The sequence below is a fragment of the Lissotriton vulgaris genome, chromosome 12 (genome assembly GCF_964263255.1).
Source record: "Lissotriton vulgaris chromosome 12, aLisVul1.2, whole genome shotgun sequence".
Taxonomy (NCBI): domain Eukaryota; kingdom Metazoa; phylum Chordata; class Amphibia; order Caudata; family Salamandridae; genus Lissotriton; species Lissotriton vulgaris.
Genome location: NC_141700.1, coordinates 168,991,761 through 169,004,978, shown reverse-complemented (window position 1 = coordinate 169,004,978; position 13,218 = coordinate 168,991,761). Strand labels below are relative to the sequence as shown.

The following is a 13,218-nucleotide window of genomic DNA, read 5'->3' as shown; positions in this document are numbered from 1 at the left end:
TTCGATTGAGATGGTTTGGGGGCTGTTCGTATCTGGGGGTTGCTAAAGGTTTCTTTATACACCAGTGTGAATATTGGGTTTTGTACTCCTTTCTAATGTTTATACTGCATGAAAAATCTATATACCACATTAATGTGTTAACAAAAATGAATACATTTGATGTGTTCAATCTCATGAGAAAGACGAGTTATGAGATATGCTGTTATTCGGTCTGGGCTATATTTCGACTTTTTGCGATCTCTAATCTATGATTTAATGCACTCTTCATATCCATTTACCAGGCAGGGTTTGCTTTGTTAGTAGACTTTCTTATTTCCCCTGATCCTCCTGGTATTATTAGTTTTCAGGGTTCCTCTTTTCTTTGTCTTTGACTGTCAACCATGACTGCACACAGGTGCAGTACCATGAAGTAGTTGTACTTGTTCAGGTGCCTTCACCAAAGGTAGGCTTTCTCCAATTTGTATTCTCCCTCTGTGGTGTGCTCTCTAATGGCCTCTGGGAACTGGGGCAAAAGCCTCAGATTGGGTCAAACTCCCCAGATTCCTCTTACTCCTCCAGAGCAGACTTTGACTGGTTCTGCAGTGTGCTGGAGGGGTGCGTTTGTCCACTCTGTGTTTAGTACTCACTGGGACAGCATGATGACTCCAGATATGTACCAGGAAACACCATCAAGGCTCATCCTGGTAGAAGATGCTGACTGAACCCACCTTCACAGCTTCCAAAGGGCTAGCTTGAGAACTAATACCGTGCTGCAGTGCAGCTCCATGGTGGAGAGGACATCAGCTCCCTTGTCTCTTTTCATCCAAAAAGCAACCTCCACAAAGAATCACATTCTCGGCCCCAGATATGGATGGCTTTGCCCTACTTCATTATCTGCCAGTCTTCAGGTGCTTAGCTGAAGCAAACTGGAGGTGCGGCCACCTTGTTCGGCCTAGCAACAGCCCCCCCCCCCCCCCCCCCATTATCTTTTATCCTGGCTTTCATTATTAGAGGCAATCGATCACCACAAGATAAAGATAGCCTGCGAGGCTCACAAATAAAAAAAAAATAATAATAATATTAATAATAATGTTTAGGAATATTGAAAATCACATTCTTACCTTTTTCTTCTTCTCATCCTTTTTTCTGTCTTCCTTATTTTTCCCATCTTTCTTTTTCTCTGCCTTCTTTTTTTCTACTTTCTTTTCTTCTTCAGTCGGCTTTTCTTCCTTTCGTTTCTTTTTCTTCTTCTTGTCTTTATGCTTTTCGTGCTCTAGTCGATCCTCATAGAAGCTGGAATCATGCCCAGGTCTCGATGCAGATAGTTCTTTGACTTCACCCCCACCAACTTTAAGCACCAGCTTTAGAGGTTTTTCAATATATTCTTCAAATAGAATCAGGAGAGAATAAAAGTGGGACAAATGTCTTAGAACAAACTATCATCCAGGAAGTAAATAAGTATATAAAACACTATGCTGGCACAGTTACTAATCAATTCTGTCTGATCCAGTCTACAATCCAAAATACTCTGCTATTCCACACAGCAGGGTTCCCTCAGACATGATACTAACGAAAACAACCTAAAGTAGAACTTGCCCATTTTCGCTATGAACACTAGTCTTTCAAGAAAATAATAACCTTTCCGAATATCACTTTGGATATAGATACTCGGCTTACACAATTACACTTGCTCCCCATCGTCATGCTTACCTTTTGGATTAGATTAACAACCCAGATATACAAAATATCACCCTCCGCTCAGACAATTCTACAAAGTACTAAATCACATTTGAAACGGAAGAGATTTCGGACATCTCCTTTGTGTTCATGTTTGGAGTTTGTATTTTCGCCAAACTCCTGAATTATCTCACTAAAACACCCAACTTTGCTTACAACCAGTTATATCAAAGCATAATACATGAATTATTGTAGTAAAATAACATTTGGGCACTTGAATAGACACATAAATGTAAATATTGTAAGCAGTATGCAATACTATGGTTTATGTTGAATTTTCATTAAACAGGAAGCATACATTCCAGAAAATGCAGTTTAAAGCCATGTCATGGGCCAATGGAACACTGGAACATAACAAGGTTACTGCAAAAGTCTGAGCATGTTACATCATTCCTTTATTTCTCTTGTTTCAGTACATTCTTGCAAAAAGGTGCACAAGGGTTGCCTCCAACTAAATAGTGTCATCATTCTCTCCTAATAAAACAAAAAAAAACATGCATGCTTGCAATTACAAACTAGGGGTATTTAAATGCTTCTGAATGAATCAGACTGGCATTATTAGATTATGACTAACACAAGAAGATGATGGACGGAGCGCTGAAAATTTTCAGACATTCACCCCCAGTCACTTTTAGATCTGGGTTGAATACATAATCGATTTGTAGCTCACTTCGCCACCCCTGTTCCGACCCAGCACAATCAAATCAGTTTTGACCCTGTTCCTCATGGGAACCGTCCACACAGAACTGCCAAGCCAGGTCTTCCCTGAACCGGAAACAAGCATCCTTGGAAAGAAGTGCACTGGGTTCCTGATATCCAGGTCCCCAGTACAAGATCTCTTTCCCTAAACCAGGAGTCCCCAACCAGTAGCTCATGAGCACTGTAGCTCTCCAGCTACCTCTGAGTAGCCGGTGTGCAGCCCAGTTTATTAAATTAGAAAACTTTCGAATGGTTGAATAATTATACACATAAAAAAATGGAGATTATACAACACTAATAATATTAGTAGCTCTCAATTCGTTTAATTGAACATGTGTAGCTCTCAGTACCTGAAAGGTTGGAGACCCCTGCAAAGCTGTACAATTGTTCCCCCTATTGGCAATACCTTTAGCACCTCTTGTAAGTCCCTAGTAAATGGTAGCCCTGGTACTTACGGCAAAGAGCCTAAGGGTTCCGAAGGGCTGCAGCATGCATTGTGACACTATAAGGGACTCCTCAGCACCAATGTGCAAACTGCCATGGTAGACTGTATCTTGGTGCAGATAAAAGTGAAAACATACATGTCTAGTTGATTAATTGCAAGCTGTGGTTCTGACCCTTCTAGATTTATCCGCGGCCTTTAATACCATCCCTCCTACTCTTCTCACTGGGTATCGGCGACATGGTTTAAAAATGCTCACATCCTTTCTTACTGACAGGACACAGATGGTGATCTTAGGGGGAACACAAATCTGACCCTTTTTAGGTCTCGCCTGCACATCCATAGGAAAAAGATCTTTAGCAATGGGCAGAGCTTTGCGGGCAAAAACGTGCACACGTTGCATTGCTTCCAATGGTAGCGTGTGCACGTCTGGCGATTCCCTTGCGGGAGTGAGCCTTGAAACCATGTGGTTCCTGCTCGCTCCCGAAAGGGGAACAGGCGCAGGCCCCCTCCGCTCTCCCCTCTCCCTGCTGCCTCGTTTCAGCGCGAGGGGTGCGTGCTTGTTACTCTAATGGCGCTGTTAATGAGCTGTTCCAAAAGGTCCGCTTTATTGCACAGATATGAGCTGCCAGCACGCGTTCTGCAACGTTCAAATCCACTTGGAGATAGACTAGAACGAGACTCATCTGATCACAGTGACAATGTGCGGTGCCGATTAAGTCTGCTTTCGCTTTCAATGTTGCTCGTGTAATCCTTATTTTCCGCAGCTGCCTGTGCTGTCCCTGTTTTGATGCAGTAGCTGAGACTGCCTCCGCGCCTCCTGGCTATTTTGTCCCGGTTGGAGCGGATAGGAATGCTGCGCGGCAGTTCCCGGTAGCGGGTGTGTTGCAGGGCACTGTGTCTCGCCTCCTCGGAGCCCCATGTCGAGCAGCCTGTATGAGTGCGGCGGGGACAGCATGATCACAGTGCGTGCTCCACAGGAGTTCCTTCCCTCCGGTCGAGAGCATAGTCGACAGCACCCCAATGCTCTGACCCTGCATCCGCGCCGCCTTCAGCCAGCTTCTGAGCTCTGCCAATCTTCAGATGGAGGCGGCGCAGCGGCTGGGCTGGTGGAATCCCTGCAGGAAGTCACCATCCACAACAAGCGCATGGTACTGGTTTCCCAAGTGCCCAAGATCATATAAAGTGTGAAAGTGGCCTAACCCCAAGTTATGGCAGCTAGGGCTACAACATGCATCAACTTAAAAGATTTACAAAAATCATTTACACATTTTCGAATGTTTTCATCAACACATTTAATATGTTAATTTCTTCACATATTTTATTTTTCTATGACTTTAAAATTATGTGTCAATCATACATTTATTGAAACTTGCAGTTCTACCATTCATTACAATATTTGAGAACCCAATGCATTTCGGGACTCACAAAGGTCCCTTCATCAGGGGTACCTGCATTATAAGGAAGAACAAGGAAACAAATTTTGAATGATGCCAGTATGAACCTATACAAAATACAAAATAAAATTGCAAGTAACAGTAAAATTCTCCACATGTAATTTGTTAAAGCTACAATCATAACCAAATTTATGAGTTTTACCAACGAGATGTACATTTAGGTGTTGATTGTGTATCTGTCAAGAAATACCTATTCAAATCCATATCTATCTTGTGTTCAAAGAGAGTCTATTCTCTGTTCCAAAAGCAGAGACTACTAGATTAATTTTTATCATCACTACGCTTACCTGAATTGGGATAAAGGTAAAACAATAGCCTGCAAATATAAAATAAAGGATTTCACAAAAATATATTCACCAGTGCCAGTACCACGATCTAACTGCTCAATAGCAGATGTGAACTCTCACCTGATATCACCATGACCATCACAAAAAATGATAGAATCTACAAGAACAAAAATATAACCTGGATTTAGAAACCAATATATACGGAAAACCGATGAAAAACGGCTAAACGAAAACTGGTGTCAAGTCTCACCTGCTTAGATAGCGTTTAGAACCTTCGAATAGCGAGGGCAGGGTCCATCGACCAAGCGCTCTACAAAAGAAAATTAATACGAGATGTTCAAGCGGTTCTAACCAGAGTCTGCCTAAGACAACTCTCGTACCTCCAAAAATCTACACCGCTTACCGAAAAGCCACTGCCCGGTCCTTATTTCGCCATTCCTTCCTCAAGCTCCGGAGGGGATTGACTTCCGTGTTCACCACGGCCATATTTATCGCGAGATCTCGCCACTGACAAACACTGTCACAAAAAACGGACTCCTAGTTGTCGAAAGGAACATTATAAGAAACTAAAAGACGGACTATCTTCTAACACTATCAGAAGACGGAAGTAAAATCCAAGGAAAATCAACGTGATCAGAAAATCGAAATGACACTGCGTGTATGTGTGGCGTGTAGCATCATGTTGAACTTGTGTTTACAATGAATAAATACAGGACCAAAATTAATATGGCATTCAAGTGATTATTAAACATTAATTTGACACTCAAGTGATTATTAGCAATTATGCAAACTTATATGCTCTCTTTTACATGTTAAACTGAACACAAAATACCTAAACACATATCAGCTGTTTACTAATATGTATGATATTATGTTGTGTGTGGATCAATGTGTATTGTGTGTATTCACGTGTAGCTGGCCAGCCATGTTGTTCAAGTGTTCTTAGAAGAAGCAGCTCATTACCAACTTATCGTTGAGCCCAAACGGGGTCAAAGTTTGCAGTTTTTTGATCCAGAAGGCTTCTCTCTGGAGGAGAATCTTGGAGTTGTCTCTGCCTTCCAATTTAGGTACGAGTTCAATTATTTGAAATTTCATTTGGGCTACAGTATGTCGATGCTCAATCCAATGTAACGCCAAAGGTGATGTTGTGTTCTGGTTGCGTATTCTGCTTTTGTGTTCTGATAATCGTGTCTTAATTCTCCGTTCAGTTTTTCCTACATATAGTAGGCCACAAGGACACTTGATCATGTATACGAGATGTTCTGAGTTGCAATCGGTTGAATGATTAAGTGGGATTTGCTCTCCTGTTCTCGGGTGTGACAAAATATTTCCACTGATTACATTATTGCAATTTTTGCAATTCCAACATTTCTTGGTTCCTTGTGAAGAACCATCCCCTTTCTTAGGGTTCATCTTTGTCTTTTCAGTTAGAAGCTCCTTAAGATTTTGCGCTCTATTGTACGCAAATAAAGGTTTTTCTTTCAATAGTGATCCGAAGTCAGGTTCAATTTGTAACAATTCCCATCTCCTGTTTATGATGTTTTTGATATCTCTGGATGCTGACGAGAATTTGGACACAAACACCATTCTGTTGGTAGTCTTTTTACTCCGTTTTTCAAGGAGCTTTGATCTTGGTAAGGTATTTACTTTGGCTATTTGTTTATCCAATGGAGCCTCTGGATAGCCCCTTTGCATGTACCGCGATTTCTGTTCATTCAGAGACTTTTCACAATCCGACTCACTGGATGAAATTCTCTTAATCCACATGAACTGTGACAGTGGTAAATTTTGTATGAGATTCTTGGGATGAAAGCTTTGATATTGTAAAGCATTGTTCATATCTGTCGATTTTTTGAACAGACGTGTTTGTATTGCTTTTTCTGTAAGTTCTATAGTTACATCCAAAAAAGACATGATTTTCTTATCAATCGCATAGGTAAACTGAATTCTAGGATCAATCAAATTGAGGCTTTCAATATTCTTTTTCAGCTCTGTGTCTGATTTTTGCCAAATCAAAAAAATGGCATTGATGTAACGCTTGAAAAAAACCAAGCCATCCTTCCATGTCATGAATTAAGACACGATTATCAGAACACAAAAGCAGAATACGCAACCAGAACACATCACCACCTTTGGCGTTACATTGGATTGAGCATCGACATACTGTAGCCCAAATAAAATTTCAAAAAATTGAACTCGTACCTAAATTGGAAGGCAGAGACAACTCCAAGATTCTCCTCCAGAGAGAAGCCTTCTGGATCAAAAAACTGCAAACTTTGACCCCGTTTGGGCTCAACGATAAGTTGGAAATGAGCTGCTTCTTATAAGAATACTTGAACAACATGGCTGGCCAGCTACACGTGAATACACACAATACACATTGATCCACACACAACATAATATCATACATATTAGTAAACAGCTGATATGTGTTTAGGTATTTTGTGTTCAGTTTAACATGTAAAAGAGAGCATATAAGTTTGCATAATTGCTAATAATCACTTGAGTGTCAAATTAATGTTTAATAATCACTTGAATGCCATATTAATTTTGGTCCTGTATTTATTCATTGTAAAAACAAGTTCAACATGATGCTACAGGCCACACATACACGCAGTGTCATTTCGATTTTCTGATCACGTTTATTTTCCTTGGATTTTACTTCCGTCTTCTGATAGTGTTAGAAGATAGTCCGTCTTTTAGTTTCTTATAATGTTCCTTTCGACAACTAGGAGTCCGTTTTTTGTGACAGTGTTTGTCAGTGGCGAGATCTCGCGATAAATATGGCCGTGGTGAACACGGAAGTCAATCCCCTCCGGAGCTTGAGGAAGGAATGGCGAAATAAGGACCGGGCAGTGGCTTTTCGGTAAGCGGTGTAGATTTTTGGAGGTACGAGAGTTGTCTTAGGCAGACTCTGGTTAGAACCGCTTGAACATCTCGTATTAATTTTCTTTTGTAGAGCGCTTGGTCGATGGACCCTACCCTCGCTATTCGAAGGTTCTAAACGCTATCTAAGCAGGTGAGACTTGACACCAGTTTTCGTTTAGCCGTTTTTCATCGGTTTTCCGTATATATTGGTTTCTAAATCCAGGTTATATTTTTGTTCTTGTAGATTCTATCATTTTTTGTGATGGTCATGGTGATATCAGGTGAGAGTTCACATCTGCTATTGAGCAGTTAGATCGTGGTACTGGCACTGGTGAATATATTTTTGTGAAATCCTTTATTTTATATTTGCAGGCTATTGTTTTACCTTTATCCCAATTCAGGTAAGCGTAGTGATGATAAAAATTAATCTAGTAGTCTCTGCTTTTGGAACAGAGAATAGACTCTCTTTGAACACAAGATAGATATGGATTTGAATAGGTATTTCTTGACAGATACACAATCAACACCTAAATGTACATCTCGTTGGTAAAACTCATAAGTTTGGTTATGATTGTAGCTTTAACAAATTACATGTGGAGAATTTTACTGTTACTTGCAATTTTATTTTGCATTTTCTGTAGGTTCATACTGGCATCATTTAAAATTTGTTTCCTTGTTCTTCCTTATAATGCAGGTACCCCTGATGAAGGGACCTTTGTGAGTCCCGAAATGCATTGGGTTCTCAAATATTGTAATGAATGGTAGAACTGCAAGTTTCAATAAATGTATGATGGACACATAATGTTAAAATCATAGAAAAATAAAATATGTGAAGAAATTAACATATTAAATGTGTTGATGAAAACATTCGATAATGTGTAAATGATTTTTGTAAATCTTTTAAGTTGATGCATGTTGTAGCCCTAGCTGCCATAACTTGGGGTTAGGCCACTTTCACTGTTTAATTCAATGCTTAGCAGGCATTAATACAACATAGCACACAAACGTTTGATTCAAGTTTACTTTTGATTAATGGAGTGCGATTCCCACCTACATACAGCAAGATCATATAAAGGCAGAGGTACTACTTGCCCAAGATCACACAGGCTGGTTGCTGTTTCGTAGCCTAATGTACATAATTCTAACACTGCCTGTAATGCGTATCTACATTAGACTTTACAATTCTTCTATGCTAGCCATGGGCAGCTTGGCAGCTGAAAAGATTCTCAAAGTGGCCCATGGCCGGTGTTTTGAGCACTTTAGTAGTTAGTTCAAACAAGTTAACGATTGTCTCTGTGTCTGGTTGCCATTCAGAATGGAGTGTAATGATACAACAATTAGGAGAGAGTGTTTCGTGGAGCATTACTTCCTGCAGCAGTGAGTCGTCTTTGCAAGTTTGACCTAGACTCAGAATACACATTATTACACTCCACTGTATATACATTTTTGTGTTCTCAGCCTTTGTTATTTTAAGTTCTTTTATGAATGTTCTATTTTTAGTGTACTTACAATTGTTTCGGACAATTATATTTTAAATCCTGATGATTATCCGATAATTTCAGTGGAAAAAATCGAAACACCCTCGACAAATTGTGTAGACAACCTCAAGTAAAATTATTTGAAACCAGTGGGCTGTGCCTATACTTTGTAGATTCTGATAAAAATATTTCATGTTTGCATCACTCCCTTCTGAGCGCAGAGTACGTTTTTCACCTCACTGTCACTTGTGTATATAAAACTGTTTGTTCTTTATATTATGTTACGATTAAAAAAGAAATTGCCATACAGAGCTTGAACTGGGATGAAAAAATAAGGGGTCTCTCAAAGGAGCATGGCCGATGTAAGTAAGGTGTGGCTTAAAACATCAAAGCTTAAAATGTGTGCTTAGCATATTGTGCGACCACACTGGTAATAGTTTCTGCTTCTGTCATTGCATCCAGATATACATTACAGCAAGTGACATTACACCTACAACAAGCCAGGATTCTTGGACTTCCCAATGGTTGTTAATTGCATAAGAGAAATAAGCAAAAACTATGGCTTTGTTGTATAGAACATTGAAAATGTTCCAGTTCTGAAATGACGAGTCTGTGAAAGAACAATTACGACTCTTTTTTTAAGTAACATCAAAGACAGTGAATGGTGGGACAGCTGTAGAGTTAAGATTTTTTTTCATCCTGAGAGTGAGGGTAAAAATGGAGAAACCGATAGGGACCAGTCTCAGCACCTTTTCTTTAGAACTGTCGGTGCTGAACGCCGGCAGGACCCGGCCCACTTTAAGCCCTGGCCATACATATTCCTCTTGTTCATAGTAACACATTACTGTTACCATAGCGACCATAGTTATTTAGAAATGGCCAATTAGCCTAGGTCCCTATGGATTCCAGGGTCTCCTTTGTGCTATAAAACTTTGGCTGTGCTTGGTCAGCACCAGGCACAAGCAGTGGTCTTTAAGTGCTTGCTTTCAGAAAACAAAGAACGTTTTCAAGCAGGCGCATCAAACATGGTGATTGCTTGGCAAAGTTCAGTGCTTTCAGTGGTGCAGCCGCACTGCTGGCTCCACTGAAGTTTGGGAGATCCCTCTCTGCCTGGCTGGGATCTCTACATTTGGCAGGCAGCCCGACACCAGGGGAGCAGAGGTGACGTGGTCAGCCAGGGGGCTGGCCAAGAGTCTAAATGAGGCCAGAAGACATCCCAGATAAAAAAAAAAATTGACTATGCCTCAGCTAAGCAAGCCTTTCTGAGACCCTGGCATGTTGTGTCAACTTTCAGATTTCGCAGCCATCAATTTTAGGGAGGCAGTGTTAGCAAATGTGTAAGGGGAGGAGTATCACTATCTTCATTCAGTGCCAATTTACCTTTTGCAGGTATATTACTTGGAAGCCATAAGTACATCACTTGGAAGCCATAAGCACATTACTTGGAAGCCATAAGCACATGATACAGAGTGGGGTACAGTACCACCTAATTTTCTTTCCAGTACACCTCGTGCATGTACATTACTTTTAACATTTCTCGTTTCATGTAGACTTTAAAAAAAGAAGAAAACGTTTAAAATTATAACAAGATGCTCAGTGTGTGTGCATGCCATTCGAGGATAATGTGCTGCATGGCTAAACACTTATACGGTCTCAAAGGCGAGACCTATTGGCTATGCCAATGCTTGTTCTTTACTGTGTGTAGTCCCTCAAGGATCCTCCCTGAGACCCACATTATTCAATTTGTAGATCACGCCAGATGCTATACTGATCCGCTCCTATGGTGTGAAGGATGTGCAGTTAGCAGTAGGCAGTGGCCGCATGGATGAGCAAGAACTTTCTCAAGTTGAACGCAGAAAAAACGTAGGTGTTGATGTTAGGAACTCACACATCTGTATGAATCCAGAATTGGTGGCCACACAGCTATTGTCCTCTCCTTGGATCTTCAGGCCAATCATACAATGTTGTACTGCTTCTGGATCATTAGATCTGCCATTTCATCCCATTCACGGAAACATGTGGCCATGACATTAATCACATCTAGGATTGATTATTGCAACACACTATCTGAACACAAACAAGGTTATTCTTGCCAAAATACAACTGGTGCAAAACGCAGCAGCCAGACTGAAACTAGGCATCCCTAAATACATGTGAGCCTCTAAAGGATTGAATGAACTTCACAAGCTCCCTGTACAGAAGTGGATCACGTCCATGGCCATGTGTATTGTTTACAAAGCACTTTACAGTACGAGCCCGGGAGGAATTGAATCCATGTTTCAGTGGTATTCGTATTATTGGCCACCCACAGAGTGTTCAGGAACATATGGGCAGGGAGAGCTTTTTCCATTTGCGGCGGCCAAGCCCTGGAACACCCCACCCCTTCATCCGGCCGGTATAAAGCTCCGTATGCCATTTAGGAAGCCCTTGAAAACCTGGCTTTTTTACTTTTGGTTGGCAAGAAGCGCCATGATGCCTGTTGGGCAACTGTTACGCTACACAAATCTATATCATGTTAAACATGGCATGGCACACATTCCTGTGTGCCATGCTTGCAGACACTGCATGCAATATAGGTAAGCCACCCCTGCAGCATGCCTTAAAGCCCTAAGGCAGGGAACACTATACTACATGTTTGGCCATATCTGCATGAGCAAATATGCCCCTGTGATGTCAGTTCTTAGATATTTCAAGTACATGTGCTGTACACTGGTAAATGGGAACCTCAGCTATATGATGGTTTCACTGAAATCTATGGTGTATAGTATCAGACAGCCACAAGCCGGGAGGCGAGACAGTTTGTTTTCGGTAAGGAGCGTCCTCTGAATAAGAGAGTATGCCCCACGTCTCGCTTACTGAGGTGCCTGTGCCCAACATAATTTGGATGGAGCCTGGCATTTCACACCAACATTACCACACAAACACGAGGAGAAGGTACTCTTCCCTCGCTACATTGATAGAGTAGGGAATTCCCTCTCTTTAGTATCCCCACACATAGGGCGTTATTGAATCTTACCCTGAAGAAAGTCCGGGACCTTTATGGCCACAAAAGGACTGAAACATGTCGGCACTTCACTAGAGTCATAGGACCATAAAAATCCTTATAAGACCCCATTTTACTTATTTTTTAACAACCCAACCAGACCCATGAATAAAGGGATACCAGGGGTCTGATTGAGGTATTTTATATACATCCTCTTGCCTTCAGTATCATAAGAGCTTCCCAACACTGTGGTTGAGCCCACCCCGACCTGTAGGAGTCGGGGTGACCCAATGATGAAGCATGACACCACTAGGGTGTGTGAGGGTAACTAAAAACAACTAGTGTTGCCCCCTTCCACCATACATACAGATATGGTTAGCATATCAAACACACCCCTAGTGAGTTAGTGTTTAATCCCATCCCATACATAGGTCTTTATCCCTATGCGCGCTACCTACATTGAACTATTGGTTCTCTTAGTAGGTCTCCTTTGGAGTATTTTTTGTTATAAAGTATAGTATCAGACACCTTATAATCATAAGCCCACACTGGTTCCAGTTAAGGATTTATTAATACATGTCTCCAGAGGGCACCTTATTTATTTATAAAGTTTTATATAGCGCAAATCGACCCAAGAGGGTATCAGAGCGCTTTAAGGTGCCCCCCGAAACCTACCAGCCTCTAATGGGCTGGCTTACTAGAGTTGATCAGCCAGCCACCACAGACATGTTTCTGACCCCATGCAGATGAGAGCTTACGCTCTCTGAAGGCAGATACAACGCCTGCTCTGGCAGGAGGTGTTGGCACCAGGAAAGCAGATTCTATCAACCTCAGAAGAAGGACACCAAGGAGCCACGAAGAGCAAGAACGGAGGAGCAGCAACTGACTTGGTGCCAACCGTTGCCGGCCTGCCTGCTGTCCCCGACAATTGCGCCAAAGATTACTCATCTTGCAACTGCTCTGCCTCCAAAAGCCTGGGAGGCCTGCAAGCACTTCAAGGAGCAACCAGCATCTCCCATGGAGTAGAGGAGCAACTTACCAGCACCCTGCAGGCACCCAAGAAGAACTGTGAGGACTGGACAACGAAAACCCAACACTGGAAAGCACAACTGCACCCTTGCCCCCCCAACCAATGTCGAAGTGGACCAATGAAGTCCCGAGACCCTCCAGAGTCGAACCCCACCTTGGATTTGCCCAGACATGACTCCAAGTCACTGCCTGCAGCCTCTTTGAGCAAGCCCCCTCAACCGCGAGTCAGTCTTGCAGCACGGGCCGGATGCCTAAAAGC

At 41.8% G+C, this 13,218-nt stretch overlaps 1 protein-coding gene across 1 annotated transcript in view; it reads right to left on the bottom strand.

Annotated features, from left to right (window-relative positions):
- The window catches only part of BRD7 (bromodomain containing 7), a 266,204-nt gene that overhangs the window by 219,246 nt on the left and 33,740 nt on the right, over positions 1 to 13,218 (bottom strand). The window contains exon 2 of the mRNA XM_086947699.1: positions 1,101 to 1,363. Within this exon, the coding sequence (XP_086803825.1) occupies positions 1,101 to 1,363 (263 nt within the window). The remainder of the gene's footprint in view (positions 1 to 1,100; positions 1,364 to 13,218) is intronic.